The sequence below is a fragment of the Coffea eugenioides genome, chromosome 8 (genome assembly GCF_003713205.1).
Source record: "Coffea eugenioides isolate CCC68of chromosome 8, Ceug_1.0, whole genome shotgun sequence".
NCBI classification, from domain to species: Eukaryota; Viridiplantae; Streptophyta; class Magnoliopsida; order Gentianales; family Rubiaceae; genus Coffea; species Coffea eugenioides.
Window position 1 is genome coordinate 1,146,309 of NC_040042.1, and position 23,655 is coordinate 1,169,963.

Sequence of the window (23,655 nt, forward strand, 5' to 3'; positions counted from 1 at the left end):
TCTTTGTACCCAAGTAGGAAAAAAATTGGAAGTACTGAAAATGAGGGACAACAAGAATTCTAGTACTGAAAATGAGGGATTAAAACTGTAGTTTGCCTAAAAGAATAAATGAGCCATTGATGAGCAATGTGTGAAAAGTTTATCAACAATGATTTCGCTTGTTTACAATCAAAATTGAAAGAATCAACTTCGGCATCTAGAAGAAATATGCCTAATATGCAAGCCATAAAAAACAAGTAACAAAAGAGGGCTAAGTGATGCCTAAAAAAAGGTTCATTCAATCATTCAATCATCAAACTCCTAAGCTGGAAAGCGAAAAGATCAAAGCTCCAACTGCTACTGAAACCAGTATAGGGATTTTGAACAAAGCATTGGCACCATTGCACTGATCATTTGCACCACTAAAGCATCCAGGCCTGCTTATCTTGGCCACACCTCCCTCCAAGACAAAGCTGCTGTTTGATGTGCCATTGCTAAAGAGCACACACCAGAAGTAGGGAGAACCACCATCTGAACCACTTACAGCAGCACCAACCTCTGTGTGATTTTTACTGTACAGTATCTCCAAGCTCTTACTGTTTTTCATTAGAATCCCAGAGAATGCTTCATCAGGCTTCACATACTTGGTCTCACACCCCAGTAAACGGCCAGTAATTGGTCCAAGAGTCTTAACCTCCACCCCACAGTTTGGTGCAAATGTCTCAGCAAATTCTCCCTCAGCAGGTTTCTTAGCATTTGGCCCTCCAACTTCATCGCAATCACCTTGGTATGCTTTTACGTATTGCAAAGCTACACATGCCAAGCCTGGGTTGCTGTAAAGTGTGGACGATTTATGTGCCGTCCGATTGCTATTTAATGCAGCCACTAACTGATCAGCAGGATTGTCAGTAACTTTATCTGCATTTCCATTAAGAAATTAACAACTTAGCCAGGATGAGCTTCGTTACTTAATTCATTAGACGACAGCAAACAGCTATGTGCTTAAACTTTTCTTTTTTTTTTTTATAATGAAGGATGGTCTTGTTGGCACAAAATCACCAGCAAAAGCACAAAGGCAACTTTTGAACTATTCACTGCATTTCAACATGTCAAATTGCTGGATTCATGTTGCAATCTAAAGAGATAATGAAGAAATCAATTGCAACGCTGAGTCCGAGGACAGAAAGCCAAAAACTAGCATTGCTGGCAATGAGTGCTCTATCACAAGTTTCTCCAAACATTATCATCCTTCAACCGAGATGCCATTATCTTGTTTTATAACGTATGAAGAATTAAATACAAGACATAAGCAATCAAACGTAGTGCTGGATCTAATTAGAAGTCAGTTGACATACTTGATTCCCAGAATTAATATCACTAGTTTACTCCTTCCACCACCACCTCTCCACTGAGACGATGTACCTTTGGGCTTTGATTGCATGGACATATTCAAGATGTGCTCCATCGTTGATAATTACAAGAACATTTTCGGCAAAACACCCAAATTTGAGCAAGCAAGAACTGAAGAACATTTTCTAGTTCTAAAAGAGGGAAAAGCATAGGGAGAGAGATTAAGATCTCTTCTAAAGTCTTGCAGTATACAGCTTAACATTATCCCCGCCTGATACTATGGAAGTCAACCTAGAAGTCCGGTGAACTCAAAAAATGTGAAGACTACAATTTTCGTTTGGCTAGTAACACTGAACTTTGAAAATAAGAAGATGAAAGCTGTAAAAGATCTCCAAATAGTTGATAAGATCTAACTCTTCAATGAGATCCAAAAACAAAAAAAGGGAAGTTCACAAATGCGCCAATCAGTTGCCAATTCTCATTGAAAGTTGCAAAAAAAGAGATTGCAAAACATTAAGCTTAAGTACCATTTAATCCAACTACAATTTCGGACCACAGTCAAGATTTATCTAACTACTTTATCAACTGCCTTTGAACCAAACCTGAAAAGGCAGATCCAACAAACAAATAAACTAGGCAGGTCCACATACATTTAATTGTATACAGTCATAAATGTAAAGTTTCCAACTTTCAAATCCATTATTTAGCACATTGCAGAGATGCAGAGCACAAATTACTAAAAATCAAAGCTTTCTTGGAGGCAAGGAAATCAGCAAGAAATAAGCAGTAAGGAGTAAGATAAAGAAGCAGATTTACTCTGAAGAGTAGCAGCTTCAGCTGAAATGAAGAAAATGCAGCAGCCCAGCAACAGCCACGTTTGAGTTGCCATCTATCAGAAGAAGAATCAAGAATCCAGTCTGTTTCTTGATCAAAACTTGGAAGAAAGAGTGGAGTTGGTTCTCAGTTTATATGTCAGACTGGATCTAACGATTCCATCGAGAAGTCGGTACGCTTTCATTTCAACCGACAATTCACGGATATGAAAAGACGGTATCGCCCAAGAGAATGATTTGAAACTTCGGGATAATTTCAGAAAACCTCCCTGAGGTTTCTAACAATGTCAATGAGCTCCCCTAACGTTTTAGAAATTATGCTTAGATCCCTTATTCATTTAAAATGATAATACTATCCTTAACATTTTAATAAAACTCTCCTATTGGGTATGCTTATATAAAATGGGTTTTATAACTCAGAATGAAATTGCTCAAAACTACTACCAAACTATAATATTTTCACCAATCTAAAAATCTACAAACTCTAAAAGAATTATGGTGATACTTTCTTCTCCGACCTTAAAAGAATATATATCCACAATAAAGTACCATAAAAAGTATTCTATCATAGTGATAGAACTATTATTGTTACTTATCAAACAATAAATGAGTATTAGAAACTTGACACTCTTCCCTTGCATTTGTGTTAGAAAATTGACACTTTTCCCTTACATTCGTGTTAAATTATTTTACAATGGTTTGGTATAAGTAATTTAAACTTTATAAACTAAGGGCATTTTAGGATTTTTATTTAAATTTTTTAGCAAATCTAAGGTTTGGTTACCAAGAGTGCCAACTCAACGGAGGTAAGCGTAATATTTAAAGTCTCAAAAAAAAATTTATGATTTGTTTGATAACATAAAAAAGTGCTGAAACTTAACCTTTTCAGACATTCAGAAGTTATTGATGTTTGATAAAGAAAAATTCATATGCTGAATTTGTTAAGACGTGCTGAATTTGTATGTATTTTTTTCAACACAATAATCGTAATTGAATGCTAATTTTGATTAAAATCAACAAATTTTCTTCAACCATCTTATTTTATCTACCAAATCTACCCTTGTTGATTAACTATGTTCAAAATCATTATCTTATTAAATAACCTGATATTCTCTATCTAACGGCTTTATACTTCTTTTTTCTTCCTATTTAATGATTTTTATAGCTTCTTCATACTCCTCACATTTTTTTACTTTATCATATTGCTTTTCATCATTCTACTCATTCATAATTTTCATTTTTTTCCTCTCAATTTTTTTATGTATTGCTATTGTACTCATCGATTTCAAATTTGTTTTTTCCATAATATATTTCATATTTGTCATTTACATACCTAACAATTTAAGCTAATTAAATCATAAGTTCTATTTCTTTTTTGGATGAAAATGCGGGGCAAAATTGTACAATTCAACTTATTAAGCATTTAGTTATAGATATTTATCAAATAGTATAAATAGGTTCAGCATTAAGATTCAGTTATTCATATATTTATTTTTAGTACTTAAAATTCAGCAAATTAACTGTTTCAATATTCAGATTCCGTTTTATTGAGTAGAACTTGAGTGAAATTGTCATAAAACCTAGGGAAGGTTTCTAAAACTATCCCTTGAAACTTTCGGTGGTTGCTTTATTTCTGAGGGTAACCACGGAACTTCAGATAAATACTGCCAGCAAATTCCAGGGGGCTTATAGAAACGGCCAAAATGAAAATGAAAGTGAAAGAGTCACGTTTATATCAAAGGCGTGCTCTATGGAAAAGTAAATAATGGGAAGGCGTTGTTGGGATGTCGTTTTCAGCAGCCTATTCACTTGTCTCAGGTGGGGATTGTAAAATGCAAATAGGCGATTTTAACTATGAAATCCTAGTCGATTGATTTGATATTTATTAAGCAAATTACAGGGGATGATATTTAATTTTGCACAAATATTATTTATACAGGGTATATATATCGGAAACTATGGTAGCAAAAATTAGATTTTCAAGTAATAGACCCATGATTTTAGTTTAAGGGGTGAATCATCAATGATGTAATAATAAAAAATCTGATAGCAAATAAAGCATACTAAATATAAAATAAAAGTTCAATAGACTATAATTAAAAATAAGAAAAATTTTTAAAAATAAAAAATTGTGAAAATTTGACTCTGTACCATTCTATTTACTCTCAATATGATACACTCAATATAATAATTTTGATTTCCTATGTAATATGTACCGTGTTACCTTAGTTGCTATTTCAAAATTATACTAATCAAACAAGCTATGAATTAGTTTGTTACAAGAATTTTGGTTTAAAAATTAGTATTTTCATAATTATTATATATAAATAGTACTAATCATATGGTAATGTAGATAATAAATATACACTTTTATAAGGAAATTAATTGTTATTTTGGTATAAAACACTTTATCAAAAGAAATAAAACAAAGTAACAAAAAGAACTAGTGATAATTATGTCTAGAGGAGGGCAAAGTAAAATAATTTTAATTGACAACTAAAATTATAAACATAATTTTAAAATTTTTAAAACTTTTGGAGAGGCGGCTGCTCTTGCTCGTTATTCCCCATATCCGTCTCTAAGTATAATACTTATTACAATCTCATAATGGAAACAACAAACTATTTCAATGCAATATGCTTGACTTATATATATATATATATATATATATATATATATGCTTGATTATCACACTAATCATTTAATCATTGTTAAAATGCCTGATGCCATATCATAAGCTGCATTTGGCTTTATGTTCAACTAGTTGTATGGGTGATTTTGTTCCTTTACTTTAGAATCATAGAGGTTACTTTGTTCTATGTACATGCAAAGACTAACATCCCGTTTTGACGGCCATGTTTGGACAGCCTTTTTAGTCGGAAAATTGCGTCGTTTTCCGTGATCACATTTCCCTATTATCATTTTTCCTTACATACATTAAATCGCTACAGTAATTTTTCTACAAAAAATCCTAGAAAATGCAATCCAAACACAACCCAGTTTTGTAGAAAATCTACTATAAAAAGGTAATTGAAAAATGTGTTCGAAAAATGAGTTCATGAAAAATGTAAAAAATTTTCTGCAAAAAATCACAATCCAAACAATTAGTTGGGATAATAGTAAAGAAAGAGAGTAAAACGGCAATTGCGCAAAAGGAAATCGCAAAATAGAAATGGGGTTAAATGTTACTCGCACCACTAAACCAGTCCCAAAATAGAAAAACCGGACTATTTTGAATTTTGGAAATTTCTATTACAAAAACAAATTAAAAGTGACATAAAAGAACAAACAAAAAAGTAGGTCTAAAACCTGTAAAAAGAAAAGAAAAAAAAATAAAGAATTGGATAAGAGAGAGCACTAAAGCTTGGGGTCTGAAAATGGCGATATTAAACACTAACGCGGACGTTAGCATGGGACGCTTGAGCTCCCTGATTTCTCCAGCAATCTTGACTTTGAATCAAAGAAAAAAGCATACTTCAGAGGTGGGGTGCGCACTTTTCATGCAAGAAAGGCGGCAGAGCAGACGAGGGTTGGTTTCTGCAGCTCTAGCCTTGCTCAACTGCCTCTCCCTACCTAAAGGTACGCCTGCCTTGCTAACTCGCGCATTCTTGGAGGAGAAAATTAACAAAATTGAATCTTCGGCAGTGAAATGCTAAAAGAACAGTAATCTCGACATGGGTTTTTAGTGGACTGATTTTTGGACCAAAAAAAGTGTTGATCAAATTGATGAATTTTCCTGTTGCAGATGCTATGGGGGGTGGCATTTTCGACAAATACTTAAAAAGGTATATAATTAAAGAGTTTGTCTTCTTTTTTTTTTCAAAGCTGTTTCTATTAAAATCCTTTCGTCGTGCAATCATGTTAGTGGACTATGCTTGAATAATGCAAATGCAGCTAGTGTAGTTTTTATCTGGTTTAACAAGTATAAACTCTAGAGGCAATCACAGACAGGCATTGTACACAGTCGTGAATGCATTGTCTAACTTTGTCATCAGGATGTATGCAGTAGTCCAAAGTTTACAGGAAGACGTGTGAACATTTAATCTGAACCGTGGAATTTAACTTCAATTGTATTTGCCAATTGTCTAGTCAACCCTTAAACGTAATTATGGAGGCCCCAGATCCCAATATTAGTTTTGATTAGTTAGATGGTGGAACTTTTTATTGAGTAGTATATTCAAGCACCAAAAAGAAAGATACTTTCTTACAATTTTGTACAAAAGCTAATCTCCACAAGTTTATATGGCAATTTGGCAAATGGCTTGCCGCCTTTAGCTGGGGAAGAGTATAATTTGTGTAGGTACTTGAGTCTAACGTGACCTCAGTAAAGGACAGGCTCTTGGTCTCCAGTAGAAAGAAAGTTCCCCCATACCTATGTTTGATTAGAACTTCTACACAGATGTTTGACACTTTCTGAAGCATTTGCATGCATTTTAAGGACAAAGTAATAGTATTACTCTGGATCTCTGCCACAGTCCTGTTAAATGACTTCTACAAATTCTTAAACTCTTTACACTCTCGCTATTTTAAACTATTCTTGTTAAATTTCTGAACAGGAAAAAACTTGATCCACTGGAGTCTTATGTACCAGCAGTTATATTGACTGAGTTGCAGATTAAAGACTTGGGTAATGCTGCCCTTCAAAGTTACCTTTTACAGTGTTAGTGATAGTTCAATTTTGTCTTACACTTTCACATGCATATATGCTAGTTTCTTATGGGGTGCACGCGCATGTGTGTGTCTGTATACACTTCATCAGTAGGTGCGTGCATGTGTAGTACATTATCTGGAATTGATTACGTAGACATGTACAAATACACATACATATACCAAATATCTACTTTCTGATGCTGATTTTTTTCGGATTTAAGCTCATATGCAACAATTCGATATCCTCTCAAGTTGTCAGTTGATATACAATGGAATTTCTTGTGTGATATTTGCTTGACTTATATGCAGGAAAATCTTTGGATTTTGATCAACCTAGGTTTGATGACTGTCGGATTTTACTCCGTTCTGGCCCTGCAGCATCTCTACGTATTAATATTCGAGCTGTAAGACAAGGTTTCACTGAGTTAAATTCATGAGATGCAACATCTGATTTATTTGCAGATATGAATGTTTAGAACTTTCTTGCTTAGTGTAAAGAGTGCAAATTGACCCCTTTTATTTGGTGGAGGTAGATCTCTCTGAATTTCCGTTTCTTGTCCGTGATAACTATTATCACAATTTTGGCTAATTCATCTGGAGGATCAGCATGAGCATTACAATCAAACTAGGTGAGAGAGAGAGAGAGAGAGAGATTTCCATGTGTAGGTGGAGAAGAATCAGAGACTTACCAATGGGAAGCCCTCGTTTATATAGGATCTTAATAGCTTGAAGGTTACATAAATCTTAAGTGATAACCTCCTGTAAGGCTGATGCATTGGTAACCTTCCCCATAAACTTTTTCTGTCAATCTAAAAGAGATGGCTACCATGAAACCCTTGTTTTCATAGTTACATAAATTGGCAGTCGGCCGCCATAATTGCAAAAGCAGCTTTTTGAGTTCAGATGAAGACGGAAATTGCAAGTGATTCTTCAAATTTTAGGATGTAGTTTACATTCTTGGCATGTTTCTATGCAAGATTGAATCACATTATTCAGAAGTTTACTGTGCTAATCTTGACCATAAATCATGTCAAGCAATGGCTTTTACAACTACTGAAGCCCCTTATCCAACAATGAATTACCTTCTTTGTAGAGTTTTTACTTTACATTGGTATTTCCAAAAGTAACATTTTGATGATAAAGAACTTTAAATAGTTTGGAAGGTCTGTTGACTGATATGAAACTCAACAAGAAGTTTGTAAGTACTCTGTAAAAGTACCCTTTACAATAAGAAATCTTGAGGAAGATAAGATCAGTTCATCCTTTTCAAAGCCTGAATGGAAGTTCTAATTTCTTGTTGGAGTTACGATGAACAGGCTTTGTCTTTATTCTGTTTGGTGATTGAGAAAAGCGGAAAAAAAGGTGGAACTGCATTTAAGTGAACAGGGTCACATACAAGGTATTAAAAGTTTATCTAAAGACTCAAAGTTAATTATCTTCTGGAGGAGAAAAGGAGACCAAGAAAACAAAACAAAGGAAAAGGAATTGGAATAGGACATTGGTATCTGAAAAAGACTATAGAAGTGAAATACCATTCTAAACCAAATGGACAGTTGGGAAAGAGGTTTTGTTAAGCCTAGGTCCTAAAATCTAACCCCTATAGATCTCTTTTGAGCAACTTCTATGTTTGATCTCTTCTGAGCAACTTGTATCTTAAGATGCAAACATGAACTAGTGTACTTCTGCAGACGCTCCTGTGCAATACTTCAAGCTTTTTCTCCATTCCTTCTACTCGTCTAAAAAAAATATCTATTGTACCGTTGGATGTAAATTGATCGATTTAGCTTCTTTCAATTTTAGGTTGCCCAATATGCAACTGATGATGGCGATAACAAATCTGCTTTCGACAATGTTGATGAATGTCTGAGGTACTACTTTTCATAACTTAAGGGCAATTATAGTACTTGCATGATTTTTTTGGAGGTAGACACAGGCAGCATAAATCTAAGTGGTACTACTTCTTCTGAGCTAAAAGAGAAGCATTGCAATCAGTTAAGGATCCACTTGAGATGCAAAATTGATGACCCTAGGCTGCAGCATGGTATTAGCTCTTAAGCTTGCGTATTTGTATTGAGAACTTTCGAGCAAAATATTCCCATGGAGATGGCTATCCTGTGAAGCATATTTTAGGACCAAGTTTGTAAGGGCCAGCAAATTAGGTGCATATGTTTTTGTAAGTTTAGCATATGCCATTTCCTGTGCTTGTATTTTCTCTTTCTGTTAATTTACTTGATCCTCGCTTCAAGTGTTATTCAAAGTACAATTTCGATGGAGTTGGACGTCAGAATTTTCCTATCCAAATCTCTTGCTTGCTTTTGTCATTTTCTGATTGCATCATTATTCATTTCATTTGTGTTTTGCCATCAATGGTAGCAATCTGCTAGACTGATTGTTAGACATTTGCAGTAAAAGTGATGAGTTTGATGCTTAAGATACCTAAATTATCCATAATTCTCACTGCCAAGAATGAAAAGGAGCAGCATGATGTGCGCTAATCCTCATGCTCGTGGCTCAGTATGCTTCGACATGTTTTGCATTTGCTTCAAGAGAAGATGCACTTTGAACATATCAGCTTTTCTTACTGTTAGAAGTTTTACTGCTTGAGACATGGCATAACCAGGCTTGATTCTTTTTCACACATAATTTTTCAAGAGCCTTGGAAGAACTTGATTCATTGTTGCTGCACGCATCAAGAAATGATCCAGGGGCCTCAATTCAGTCAATGAAGGGAAAGATTGATACTGCTGTTGATGCATTGGATAGGTAATCATGTTGAGGTTTTGATTCTCTTCATATATGCTAATTTGATGTTTCCATGATTCTGTGCTTCTTTTATTCATATGTTGAGGATAGGAAGAGTAGCTGTTTCTGATATATTTCTTCATTGCAGTCTACTCAAAACTGTTCCTTCCGATGTGCTTGAGAAGGGAAAAGCTATAGCTGATGCATACAGGGATTCTGAAGATGATGCAGCAGCTGAAGCCCTCGACCCAGAATTGAAGCAGTTGGAGTCAATTTTATGAATTTGTGAAATACATGACACCTTTTTGATAATCTATAATCCAGTTACTCCACGTTAAACCTTTTCTCCTACATTTTACCAAATTCCAAGGCTCTGTGTTTGTATAGAGCCTCACTTTGTAAACATAAAAAACCAGACTCTATACAAAAAGCCAGACACATTGACGTTTTGCTGATGTGCACAAATGTACAAAGTGACTATCATATACATACATAAAATCCAATCCCACGGTAGGAGAACGAACCACCCAGACTGATCGACAAGCTTTTTTGCCATATTTTTCTTCTACCAAAGTTTTAATTACAATTTCAATCCTCAGAATGCATATCTGCATCTCAGAGCACAACTGAAACCCATGTTCGCTACGCTCTACCGCACAACTCAGGCCAGCAGAATTCCGGGAACCAGATAAGAGTTCTCGGATTCTAGCATTGCTCATTGAATAATCAATGGGCACGTAACACGTGACAATTCAGTTGTTTCTGGCTAATCTTTACTCAGAAGCAGAAAAATCCCAGCCAAATGCAGTTGTGACAAACTGTAAATTGAATTTGTAAAGGGTGATATATAGAGGATTTTAATGAGAGATGGTGATCTAAGAAGAGTTGATGCCTAATATCAATTTCTTTAGGCAGGAGCGCAAGTCGTATTCCTCTAAATTCAAAGCTTCAGAAGGGCAATTTCTTTTTCACCAGCAAAGAAAAGTGAGAAGGCATCGAAGGATGGGATAAAAAGCTTCCACATAAATGATAAAGATAGTTTATTGCAGCTCTTACACAATGACAGTTGTAGCACAACACACAAACGACTTCCTAACAAAGAGAGCGCATTTACTATACAGATGGATGCAACACAAATGACTAAAATTTGTTGACACCCCAGACACCCTTAGCACAGCAAAGCAACTGCTCAATATGACGCACCTATCTTTTTGACGCTATTTAGGGTACAAGGCTGCTCAATATATGCGCTTTAAGCTTGGGTATGCCGCATGTAACTGTTCCACGCTCATTCGGATCTGCATTGCACATAACATCATTTTTTAAATTAATGATTTTTTTTTCTCACATAATAGACTCTCTTAAATAAGCCAACAGAAGATAAAGCTCCGATACCTTTGGGCAACAACGGACATCAAGCGTCTCCAACATGCTACAACACGACATGACAGCTTCAAGCGCTTCCTCATCAATGTTGCAGGACTGAGAAAGAAAGGACTTAAAAAAATAAGTTCACGGCAACAATATCTAAAGAACATAACGAACTCGTAATTACTGAAACTGCAATCAAAGGCTGCAATTTGCAACCAAACAAGGAGTGCAAAAAGCAAATGCATAGCTAATATACAACTGTGCACCATTCACAGCCTAATTCATTCACTTCATAGCTAACCCCAAACAAAAGGGAAAAGGCAAGGAACTCAAAGCTCAAGTAACCAAGTTAAATAGGAAATAAATGTCACATCAGAACACTTTGCAGTAAGAGATGAAAGTCTTTCTGTTCTTCTAATGAAAAATGGTTTCTATTTTCGCCAATTAAAGATGTAAAGTAGATGAAGAAAGCTATGCATAAAGTGTTGCTGCCCTAATAATAAATACTGGAAGCAGTCGTGTGTTTCCAGTATTTATTATTAGATTTAATCAATCAACAAAATAAAAGAGGAAATCAAGCAATTCTCAAACTCGACACTAAATCAACCTCTTCCCAGTTTTTGAGCAACAAAGTAACTTCTCAACTATTTCAGGCTCAATCAACTTTTACAAACTAAGTATCAAAGCACCACACATATCCAATTATCCCAGATGATAAAAGCTTGTGTAACTGATCAAAAATTCAAAGCATGCAGAGAAATATGCAATTGAGAGGAAGTGAAGATAGATTAAACTTTTGTTGAAACATTGCATGTAAAATTAGACAGCTCATATCTGCTCTCTAACAGGATTTCCAGGGTACAGGTTCCTAAATTGCTAATTGCTTAATCCCATTTCACAGGCCAGCACCAAATAAACATACAACAGAGACTCGAGGTAAAGCATAAAACACATCATTGTCAAGGATGATGTATAAATCAAACTGAAGCTCAATCTTATCTGTTTCAAGCTTCCATATAACTAATCCTACATAGGAATGAAACTCGATTTCCAACAAAAGAGAAGTGAATCATGATTGAAGACAAAGAAACATACCAAAAGAGAGAGGCTGGTCAATCTTGGACAGTCGAGCTTTAAGGTTTCCAAAGAAATGCAGTTGCTAAAAAGTGGAGGAAAACAATGTCATTACCTTGATTGGGATCGAGGATATCAGAATCCAAAAATGACCAAATGGACAGTCAACTACATAATTATGTACCTCAAATTGAGAATGCGTAAATTGCAACAAGCAACATCTATTTCCTTCAAATTGGTTGACAGTGAAAGGTTCAATGACGACAAATAGTGACACTGTGCTGTAGGAGGAATGGCAACCTTCTTAATATTTGGACAGCCTACACAGTCAAGGTACTGCAGCAAACGATGGGGTTGTTTATTTTCATCTGACAATCCATCAGGTCTAGGCTGCTCAAGAATCTCGTTACCACCAAAACCCCAATCCAAATCATGCATATTAACACATCCACTTAAGTTAACATGTGTTAGATGTGTGCAACAGGCAAGCAACTCCTCAATAGCCAACCAAGAGAGGGTCCCATATGACAAATCCAACTCATACAAGGCTGGAAGGGCACGAGCAACTTCATTATATAGAGGCTTCAATGAAGAGTCTGCGAGATACTTGCAAGCTTGCAATTTTAAGACCTAGATATTAAAGCATACCAGATTTTAGTAGAAAATCCAATCTACAAACTCCTATAAGGAATACTGAACCGTGTAAAAGAAAGGAAGGTGGGGAAAATACAAATATGGAAAAACTTAAGGGAAATTATAGCAATCTCTATGTCCAATTTGCTCCAGCAAAGGTCAGCAAAATGTAGACATTATAAAGTTGTGAGATCATCCGAAAGTAAAAAAAGGTAAGAGATGCCTAAGCAACTTCCACAAGTAAAAGAATCAAACCCAAAAAATTCAAATATACGAGGCACTCTTATCATTTGGTAGATCTAAGTCCATGGCCAATTTCAGGTTCACCTGGAGCTTTGGCAGCAACCATAAAGAGGTGCTGCAATGTACATGCACTCATTTCAAGGGGATGCAACACTTCTCAGTTTGGGCCTCTTATTTATCCAATATACCATGTTCGTATAGTGCACAATGTTCTATGTTCAATATTCCAACACCAATGGTTGTACACATGAGATAAGGTATTATAATACCTTCAAATGTGAACAGGACTCGAATACAGGCAGCAGATTATCCAAGAAAGTGTAGGATAAGTCTAGGCATGTCAAATTTGGAAGCAAATGCAGAGATAAAAGTCCATCCAAGCCAACAGATGTGCATGACATTAGCACTAATGATTCAATCAGAGGGCATGAAGCAGTGGTGGCAGACAAGCAATCATCCTTCAGTTGGCTGCATGCACAGAAAAGCACAATGGCTCACATATCAGCCACAAAATCCAGAAACAGTTAAACATCACTGTAATAGTAAGGGAGAAATATCAGACTATGCATCAAATATCACAAGAAAATTTGATGACCAAAAGAATTAAGAATTTGTGACGTTGCCTGCAAAAGGAAGCATCCAAAGAAGTCAGTAATGGACACTTAATGGATGCTTCAGATAATACTCCACAACCCTTCAATTCAAGCAATGCCATTTGTGGTGCTTCAACATTAAGCACATTTAATTTGGGACATATTCCTAAATTGAGGGACCTGAGACCAACCTGCAACATGGACACACATAAAAACAAGTAATGGTAGTTTAGTACTAGATCCAATCAGAAAGTCTAGCAAAAGAATAAGTTAAAGCAATGCAAAAAGTCAGTATGCGAAAGGATTATCTGATTAAGAGATATAACAGTGGAAGAGTATAAGCAAACTGGCATGGATGTTCAGGGAAGAGAGAGAGTCAAATTATCTTGAGATGATTGAGACATGGTTTGTCAAAAGTGGTTATTCAAGTATCTCAGAACAGGCACTAAAACAAACATAGAAGATCAAAATCATGACAACTACACAGAGAGAGAATAAAGAAGCAAACAGCAAAAGGAACACAAGCCAGGAATATATTCTCTTACAGGGCAAAATGATGCTTTTTCAAGATGATCACATCCATCCAATGATACTTGCTCGAGATAAGGACATTTGAGTTCAAGAGAAGTAATAGCACGACAACCGGCCAGAGAGAGAGTAACCAAAGAAGAACTGCAGAAGCCCACTTTTGTCAAGCTCTGAAAGTGAGAAACAGACAAATCAGACATTAGAACCACAAATCTAATCACTAAATCAAATTGCCACACATCTACAAGGATACACACAAGGACAATAATAAAGAGCTAGGAAAAGCATCCCTGACGACAATGACAAATTTTAGTTGACGGTAATGATGAAAACAGGGAATTGATGCAGCATTCACATGTACAGCACAAACTAAGCAAATAGATCAGGCCAAGCAAACAATGGAATGATGTTTTGGTAGGCATCTCTTCCAAGTCCATAGAAAACAAAACAGAATTAGCAATATAGGAAAACAGAAATGCCAAAAAGTAAGGAGTTACGTTTTAACAATTAAATTTTGGGACAACAGGCCATACAGAAGCCAATATGCAGCTGTCACAAAATTCTTTTGATAAAAATGATTAAAATGAACATGCCAAAGCATATTACTTCATCATGCAAATTCAAACTGTTACAAGGTGAAGGGCTACAAATACAGTAGTGTCGAAAAATGGAATGGAATTCTGCAGGAATTCATCCACTTCTATTACTATCCTTTTTTTATGGTGTGTGTGCATGTGAACTCAGCAGGGGTAGGAAACTGGCACTGGCAGGCACTCAAAACAATTTTGAAATTTGCAACTAGGTTAAGGGTCACAAGTACAAGAGTGTCTGCGTAAAGATGAATTTGAATTCTGCAGTATTTCTTCCCCTTCAGTTACGATCCTCTTTCTTTTGGTGACAATTCACCAGAGGCAGGAAACTTGCAGGCATTAGAACTTTTTGGAAATGAACAACTATGTCAAAAAAGGCTTCCAAATAGTCATGAGCCCTCACAAGGCAGGGTAAATGCAGCCAAAAATTTGCACACAATAAGGCTGTTCCCATGTATAGATTAATAACCTTCAAAGACAAATACATAGCACAAAAGACTTGAAACTTTTAAAATAGCATGCCATTTAATTTTTAACAAATAAAATAATAGAAGATTTTACCACTGCTAGAAATCTAAATCATAGACAAGACCAAGATACAAGTGTTAGCTTCCAATTTAACATGTATCCACGTACAACCACAAATTATGTGCCAATATCAGCATCGACAAATATTAAATTGTAGACAAGACCAAAATGCAAGTGTTAGCTTCCAATAAAATATCAATACCCATATACAACTACATACTGTGTGCCAATAGCAACTTGGGTAACCAATTTGATCCATTCTAACATACAATTCTACAAACATTCGAAAATTTATTCAAACTGCAACCGGTTAGAATTTTTTGAGCCATGCTATCAGGTGATGAAAATCCCACCAACAGAAAAAACAAAATTTTGAATGTAAAGTAGGCAAATTCAGCAGAAGTTCAATTGTCACACACCTCGCAGTTATCAAGAATCAAAGACTTCAGCAAAGGGCAGCCACCACCGTCACTAAAAACGTCGCAAATGGAATTTGTAAGAGATTCACATTCTGTAAGGTCAACTTCTTGCAAGCACTGGCATTGCAATGCTAATGAGGTCAAGCTTTCTTGCTTTTGCAAAACTAATTTCTGCAGAGTGTCGTATAGGACCAAAAAGATTACTCATTGAACAAGTTCACCAGCATGTCAATTCATTAAAAAAATGTTAAAAGTTATGGAAGCCATACTTTAAGAGTATTTGATGTGATGTTGATTCTTTGAAGAGAGGGACAATTAGAAACCGTAATCAATGAGAGCATACTGCTTCGCAGGTTCAAATCAATAAATCTGCAAAAGTATTAACAAAAATTAACATATCCACAAGAATAAAAATCTAAGACCGTGCTTGAAGCTCATCATACTTGCGACAATGTACTAGGCTTATGTTCTTCAAGCGAGGAAGATCCAAGGATACTGATGTAAGTAGACTGCAATTATCAAGCTGGAGCACCTACAATGACAAAAACTTAATGTTCAGCAATGTAAGAGTTAAAAAAGCATTAACAGCAATCTTATATGCAGGAAATACACAGGGCAATAACTAGTTCACACCTCTAACATATAGCTATGAGCTATGGCGGCCATTGAAGCTGAAGTAATCCCCTCACAGCTATGAAGCTTAAGAATTGTCAACATCGGCAGTCTTACAGACTTGAAAGTAAAGAAAGAAAATGTCAGCAAGTATTCACAGACTTGAAAGTAAAGAAATAACGCGTTTTCAGCAAGTGTTTAAACAAGAGTCTGGCTACTCAAACACAAACTTAGAGCAAACTGACCTCAAGAGAGATGTTTGGGCAGTATGATGCATTAAGAATGTGGAGATTTTCACAAGTCAAAGCTATTTCACGCAGCGTATCATCACTAACACATGAACAATTTGACATATCCAAGGATTCCAAAAGAGGGCAGGAAGTGGCCGCAGATCGAATTGCTGCATCTGAAAGCTTGTGACACGAAGCTATATTGAGCTCACGCAGAAGGGGGCAATTAAGCACAGCATGAGGCATGCTACTACGTTGCAGTGACAACTTCTGAAGTTGCGGGCACCTGCCAGGCAAAACACTTCAGCACAAATTCCAGAAGCAGGGTTTACTTATTTAGGATAACAATTTTAACATTACCTGATAGCAACACGGAGAACACGACACTTGACAATCTCAAGGGTATGCAAGTGGTCATGGTAAATTGGGATCTCCTGAATACCATTTCCAAGAGCAGTATCACTGATAGCCAAAGTTTTTAACATATGGCACTCAGGCAGAGCTTGGAAGAAATTCTCTGCTATTTGGCCTTTGCCCAGGGTCAACTTCTCAAGATTTCTGGGAGCACAAAGATGTAGAGCAGAAGCCATGTAAAAGCTACCTCAGAATTGCCCCACACTATAAAAAGAAATCCATTTACCTTAATGAAGAAACTGCTCTCATCACAAGCAAGTGAATGGAAGGGGTTCCATAAATATTTACATCAGTAGCATTTGGATACCGCTGACACATGTCCTCAACTGCAAATACACAGATAATAAACTTCAACGTTTCTTTATCTTAAGGATATAATGCAGGAAAATAAGCAGCAGCTATTGGTGATAATGCGCCAGGGGTGATATAGCTATTTTGCAAACAGGATGTAAATCTGGCATCCAGGAATCCTAAACTATGAAAAATATGGTAACTCATTTTAGTTTCACAGTGGCTTTGACTCATAATCTGCTAAATCAACAGAAACTGTAGAAGCAATATGGGTGATACTCAGCAATTGCCGCCTCCAAAATTTTCACCACCAATATCTGTAAAACATTCCAGAAAAAAAATCTGAAGCTAATATTATACCAGCAAGCACATGGTCCAAGTATATTACTAGCCTCCAATAACAACATCCTCCCCGCACCTCCACTTTCATGCAACAGTAAAGTCATTTTTGCTCAATTACTCTCCAGCCTACCTCCCACATAAATATATTTCACAAGTGTAGCCAATTTTCCAACCACCATAATTCAACACTTTTTATCACCTTAATTACAAATTTCAGCACCACCATAACACCATATGTTCTAAATCATAAGGATACTCACATTGAGCAGGGGATATAGGCCTGTTCTCAAAGTTCAAGCGTCGCCAGAAGTCTTCATGAGAACTTGCTGCCCTCCACTGCCTACAGACCCTTGAAGCTCGGCAAAGATTAATGTCATCCAAGAAAGAGAAAACCTGTATTTAGAAAAACATGATGAAAGTTACCACATACTAGAACAACTAAGATGAACCAATTTACATCTTTACTATTTTGCTAGATAGAAGGTAAGTTTAATGAGGCATATACCATATGCAATAAATCATCAGTAAGATCCATCCTAGCTTCTAAATCTTCGGCTTTTGAGGTACTGCTATCATTTCCTTCATCATCAATGGTGCCACCAGAATCAGGCTTATAATCAACACTGCCATCCTTGCACATGAGAGGAAGATAAGACACCTCATTGTCGAAATGTGTACCCCAGTCCCTGCAAAAATTCCCAAACCATCAGATCAAACTAGCAGGTGAAGTTTAGACAACAACTTTCAGTCTAGTTCAAGCTTTTATTTGACCTTCATAGTCAGAGTCGAAAAGTTTTGCTAATCCATGCACCACAAAAGCAACAAAAAGCGAAATAAGTTCTAAACTCAGAATGCTAAGAGGCTTCTAAAGTTGACTATAAGCCAAGATACCAAAACACTAAATACTAAGACCAAAAACCAGTATCCCTTTTAATAAAGGTAATTTCCAGAAAACAAAACATAGAATATAATCACTTTACTACCACAATACGTATAAACAAAGACTCTAAAAGTTGCCTATCCCAAATTCCAGACCAGATCTTTATCGTCCAAGGCATCCCAGATCTAAGCTTGGGCTATTGAAACATCACTCCCAGCCTGTATATGATTAAGTTGACAGCTCCAACTTGTCTCTATAATCAAGTACATAGTAATGAAGCACATGATGAACTTCAGCGTCCAACATGAAATTCTGGTAGGTATCGAGGTAAGAATACTGAAAAGCCATGTTCTTCGAACTTAATGATCCAAAAACCTCAATTTCCATATCATGACAGACGACAGCAAAGATAAAAGAATTTATCTTGATGAAACACTTGTAAAAACGACTTCACCTTCTATCTAATTCCAAAACATATATGTTAATGTGTCCTTCGATCAAGTTCCTTGGGCAATGATCAAACGCAAAGGGATGAACTAGGCATATTTGATACCCCAAATCAATCACTCTTAGCACAAAATGGTATCACGGTGTGTTTCAGCTATATCCAAACTGGAAATCAGTTCCCACAGTGGTAACCAAAGTCTGAAAATACACAAGCATTTGTAAATCCAGAAGAAATTCCAGTTTTAATAACTTAATACAACCTATTAAAGTTCCAAAATTTTGAATTCTATTGGACAAATAAATGATCCTACGACTTTAGTCCATCGAAGTACTAAATTCCAATCTTTGAGGTGAAAATCAGTAACGAATTGACCCATTAACTGGTGTACATAATTCGGGGGGAAAAAAGAACATAGAGAGAGAGGGGGGGGGAGAGAGAGAGAGAGAGATGGAAATAAGTTCTCTTAGAATCGCAAACACATGAAAAACGCATACACAAGACCGGCCTAAAAGAAATCAAAGCAAGACAGATAATGAGCGAGCCGCAGCTTACAAAGAAAAAGATTGAACTTTTGGCCGCTTATTATGAGAATCGCGGTCACAATTCTCCCTATCCAATGCAGCAGAAAACAATGCCGATGACGAAGAAGGCTCATCACTGAGCCCCAATTGTAAATTTACCTCCTTTATGCCCTTTTTACAACTATCCTTCTCCAATTGATCAAAATGCCGCCAATTCACGACTTCAAAGAAGCCCTCATTTTCCAAATCCCCATTCCCCCCATCACTCAACCCCCCTCCACCGTCCTCATTGGCACCGCCAGCAACGACACCAGCACCAGTACCACCCCAGGAATGAAGCCCTAATCCAAAACCCTCAGATTCATCATTCTCCATATCATCATTACCACCACCACCACCAGCAGCAGCAGCAGAAGAAGGAGCAGCTTCACCGCCACCGTCAATCACATTTCCCAAAATGCCCTCACTCATCTCTTTAGTACTACTGGTACAATCTTCTTCCTTTTCTCCAAAACATGTAAAACACCAAATCCTCATACACGCACTCACATACCACGATTTTAACCTTCGCGACTCTCCAAACCCTAGCTCACGATCTGCCAAATTCCCCCTGAACAAATCCAAAAGGCCCTAATTTTTTCCACAGAATCAAAGAATGGAGCCCCAGATACCCAACAACAATTATTAGCCTTGCCGATATGTATGCATGCAATCTAAACGGAACCGAAATGAAAAATCCCTAGATGAATAGACACAAAGAATACATATATATACATGTACAGGTCGAGAGAGAGAGAGAAAAAGCAAAAAAGAGGAGAGATCTGATCGGATCTTTGGAGGAGAGATTGGGGGTAATGGAGAGAAAATTGATGGATATTCAAACTTTTTTCATCTCATTTTTTTTCTTGATTTTTGGGGATTTTCAGTGACTGAGCTTCCTTCTCTTAATTCTCTCTCCAGTACCAAAACTAGCTAAGTTAATTTGCAATTTGTTGGATTTGCCGTCAGTTGCTGGGTGAAGTGAAGAGAAAGTGCCTTATATACTAACGAGGAGAGATTTTGTCGGGGAAGTTTTGAGGAAATTTTCGAGGGATAATTTCAGAAACCTCCCCTGAGGTTTTCGACAATTTCACTTGGCTCCGTTAAAGTTTACATAATTATAAAGACCGCCTTTAGTGTGATAAAAAGACAACAATGTCTTTTATTAATTGTCTAACTCATTAAAAAACTTTATCAAAATATTAAAACTTTCTTATCTATTATCAACTAATAATTTAAACTACAGTTTTTTTCATTTAACTCTCTATGTTCTTCCTCTTACATCTATTTTCCTTTCAAAGTCATTTTTTTATTATTATCAACCAAATGCGTTCTTTACCACTAATAAAATCACTGTATACACACTAAACCACCAATACTTACATATTTTGATATCTAGTCCTAATTTTTTATTTTTCATTATTATTAACTAGTTTTCTTGAGCCCTTATTGTTTTCAATTATGGATAGGCATTAGCAAATTGAAATTTTCAAATGACAAATTGAGTCCTAATTTCATTACCAAATTAGATGAAGATGAAGGTAGTAACAATGATAAAGAATAAAAATTATGGATAGGAAGTGGAATAAGAACTAAATATAAGTTATACTGTTATGATTGTAATGAAAAAAATGTGTTCTTAGTATATATTTATAACTGTATTATGTGTTCTATTTTTTATTTACAATTATTGATGTTATTCCTATAAGAGATAATTTGATTGATTTTGAACTATATGCCAATGGAATATATTGGTTATTAATATTGATAGTGATGGTTTTAGATTATTTTGTATTAAAAATATGGCAACCATAAAATTGAAATGTAGGGATATTGATAAATATTGTTATATATTAAATAAAATATAATATTGATATGAAATTGTAAGTAAGTTTTTTGGCATCTAATGTAACATTTATAGTTGATGCAATAGTTTGCATCAGAAACTTTTAAGTAAAAGAGGAACATCAAAATAAAAATAATTTTTTTTATAGTGATTTAGATGTTGATGGGTAGGTAATAGTGATAGCAATTAAAGATAAATGAAATAGAGATTGTGAACCATTTTTTTTCTTTACATTTTTGTTGTGAATTATAACTCAAGGGTATTTTAAAAATTTTGAGAAAAAAATATAACCTTTTGGGCCTAAAATGTTACCTAAATAGTGAAAATAGAAGAGGTAGGTGTATGTTTTACAACTTAAGGGGAGATTTCTGTAATTATTAAAATCCTCGGGGAGGTATGTGAAATCAACCCAATTTTCGAGTTTGCCAAATTGTTCTTTATTTTTTTTAAAAATAATTTATGTATATTTTTTATTTTGACAAAAAATATTTTATTCGTTGAATGTCAGAATCGGAGGGTAATGCCTGTTGGATTTTAACGAAACAGCCCTGCCCCCGACGTCGTTTTCGGAGTGTGAGTGGAGTTTGACTACAGACTTGCAGAGCGAAGACCATTTATTTTCTTCCTCTCAAAATATTTTTTTTGTGTATAATAAATAATTCTTAAATTCTTCTGTCACTGACTCATGCTGCTGTTGTTTCTTATTGACTTGAACTAGGATCAAAACTTAAATAAGGTATATCTTTGATATCTCCAAATCATTAAGAAATCGTGAGTTTTGATTGCACTTCTTTTTGGGCTTTTGTAAAGAGTTAATAATTATAATAAGTTAGTTTTTATAAAAAAATATAATGTATGTAAAATAAATAATTATTTAAAAATGTGCTGAGAGAACATCCTCGCGCTCTAAAATCACGCAGCTCGCGTTCTGGATTAGGCTGTGCAATCATTTTTTGAATTGACATTAAGATTACGAACAAAAAATTGTAGACGGGATTTATTTGTCAAGATAATTACTCCTAAAGATTGAACAATGAGATTTCCCTTTTATTATTGTTTTCCTTTTAACACATAGAATTATTTGTCAAGGTAACTACAGATCACGTTCCTAATATGATGACAGTGTCTAGACCACGACAACATCAGTCAATATCGTGTAAATATCATTTTGAAAACGTTAATCAATAAGAGGAGATTCTATAATCCTTTTGGGTATTATATACTCGCAGATTAAATTCATCATTGAATGGTAAAATAAGCATTTAGACATTTGGATGGTAATAATTTAAAGTATATTTAAAATACAAATCACCATCATCATTAAAGAATATACATTGAGAAAATGGTTCCCTAAGAGGAAATAGAAATTTTCGATCCATAGTCATACAAACATCTTTCAAAACTCTTATTTGACAACTCATCGCTTTAGCTCAAAAATAAAATTCAACAATAACAATAAAAGTAAAGTAAAGTAAATAAATTGATTCAAGATGACAGCAAGAACGATTAATATTCTGAGCGGTAGTACATCAGGAGGACATAATAATTATTCAACTGAGCTTATGCTTATGAGCTGTAAAACAATAAGCATTTATTGAACATATTGGGAAGGGATATTTTCCCCGGAAAAAGGAAAAAATAAAGGCTGGGAAGGAATTAAAATGGAAACGATATTAATGTTGCGAAGGCCAATGATGATGGTGCGAGGGCCAACCCAACCTGCAACTGGGCTTGGTATTCGTGTTTGTCAATTCTCGCGTGTGAGCCCAAATGCCCGAACTGATGAGTGATACATTTGCCTTTTTACGCCCTTTTGTCTTCTATGATGATGTCACATTACAGTATGAAATGACAAGTGTGAATATGTATTTGTCATCTCCCCAACAGATACATCAGAGTATTTATTATTGATATATTTATGTGTGTCCTCGTAATTAGTTCGTTTATGGAACTACTCAATTCATATATTTAAAGCACTAAATTCATGTATCCATGTTAATGTTGGTAAGTGTATCTTTGATTTTGTATGGCCTATAAATATGGGGCTTATAGGATGCATTTGTAACCTTTGGAACGTTTGATAAGTGAATAATATATAAATATTTTCATATTTCCTCGTCTCTACTCTAATCTCTTTACTTTTAGTATTTTATATTATTAGTTTCACAACGGCATAAGATTTTTACTTTTTTTTCTTTAAAGGTTAAAAATTAAATATTATTCAACTTGTATAAAAAAATAAAATTTCAAACTTTTTTTTTTATCTCATATACATTATAATATTGTTATGAACAATTTTTTCTATATAATCTCCTATCCAAACACATCCTTAGGCATTCCAACAAGAAAGGACATTTTAAATCATACAAAAGCAAAGGAAAATGGAAAACCTTATCTAAAGCCCCATCAATTTTCTATTAAAAAAATTTTCATTTTTTTCATTAGCACATCTCTTAGTCACATTTTTAACTTACATATATCAAATCGCTACAATACATT

General features: G+C 35.3%; 3 protein-coding genes across 3 annotated transcripts; 1 reads left to right on the top strand and 2 right to left on the bottom strand.

Moving 5' to 3' along the window:
• Nucleotides 1-79: 79 nt before the first annotated feature.
• LOC113779433 lies at nt 80-2,326 on the bottom strand. The gene is made up of 2 exons (XM_027325005.1): nt 2,146-2,326; nt 80-897 (listed from the first exon to the last, which is right to left on the bottom strand). Exons 1-2 carry the CDS (start codon nt 2,216-2,218, stop codon nt 293-295), a joined length of 678 nt encoding a protein of 225 aa, XP_027180806.1. The 5' UTR covers nt 2,219-2,326; the 3' UTR covers nt 80-292.
• A 3,161-nt stretch (nt 2,327-5,487) lies between these two features.
• LOC113779049 lies at nt 5,488-10,004 on the top strand. The gene is made up of 7 exons (XM_027324466.1): nt 5,488-5,741; nt 5,908-5,947; nt 6,719-6,789; nt 7,122-7,216; nt 8,613-8,680; nt 9,465-9,575; nt 9,703-10,004. Exons 1-7 carry the CDS (start codon nt 5,540-5,542, stop codon nt 9,833-9,835), a joined length of 720 nt encoding a protein of 239 aa, XP_027180267.1. The 5' UTR covers nt 5,488-5,539; the 3' UTR covers nt 9,836-10,004.
• A 551-nt stretch (nt 10,005-10,555) lies between these two features.
• On the bottom strand, nt 10,556-20,266 carry LOC113779532 (F-box/LRR-repeat protein 15). Its single transcript, XM_027325125.1, has 17 exons — nt 19,303-20,266; nt 17,928-18,108; nt 17,683-17,815; nt 17,016-17,115; nt 16,736-16,933; nt 16,391-16,661; nt 16,167-16,265; nt 15,977-16,065; nt 15,803-15,902; nt 15,534-15,704; nt 14,014-14,166; nt 13,499-13,659; nt 13,145-13,343; nt 12,184-12,629; nt 12,021-12,084; nt 10,950-11,036; nt 10,556-10,852 (listed from the first exon to the last, which is right to left on the bottom strand). The coding sequence occupies exons 1-17, from the start codon at nt 19,806-19,808 to the stop codon at nt 10,793-10,795; spliced, it is 3,018 nt and encodes a 1,005-aa protein (XP_027180926.1). The 5' UTR covers nt 19,809-20,266; the 3' UTR covers nt 10,556-10,792.
• Between the last annotated feature and the right edge of the window lie 3,389 nt (nt 20,267-23,655).

Bases quoted from the DNA above. Each gene is read 5' to 3' on its own strand.
- LOC113779433 (XM_027325005.1), bottom strand. From the start codon at position 2,218: ATGGCAACTCAAACGTGGCTGTTGCTGGGCTGCTGCATTTTCTTCATT. The intron at 898-2,145 runs GTAAATCTGCTT...ATGGAAATGCAG, and splicing joins TGAAGCTGCTACTCTTCAGA to ATAAAGTTACTGACAATCCT.
- LOC113779049 (XM_027324466.1), top strand. From the start codon at position 5,540: ATGGCGATATTAAACACTAACGCGGACGTTAGCATGGGACGCTTGAGC. The intron at 5,948-6,718 runs GTATATAATTAA...ATTTCTGAACAG, and splicing joins TTCGACAAATACTTAAAAAG to GAAAAAACTTGATCCACTGG. The intron at 8,681-9,464 runs GTACTACTTTTC...TAATTTTTCAAG, and splicing joins AATGTTGATGAATGTCTGAG to AGCCTTGGAAGAACTTGATT.
- LOC113779532 (XM_027325125.1), bottom strand. From the start codon at position 19,808: ATGAGGATTTGGTGTTTTACATGTTTTGGAGAAAAGGAAGAAGATTGT. The intron at 16,934-17,015 runs GTAAATGGATTT...TTGTGCTCCCAG, and splicing joins AGAGCAGTTTCTTCATTAAG to AAATCTTGAGAAGTTGACCC. The intron at 16,662-16,735 runs GTAATGTTAAAA...TTTGCCTGGCAG, and splicing joins GTTCTCCGTGTTGCTATCAG to GTGCCCGCAACTTCAGAAGT.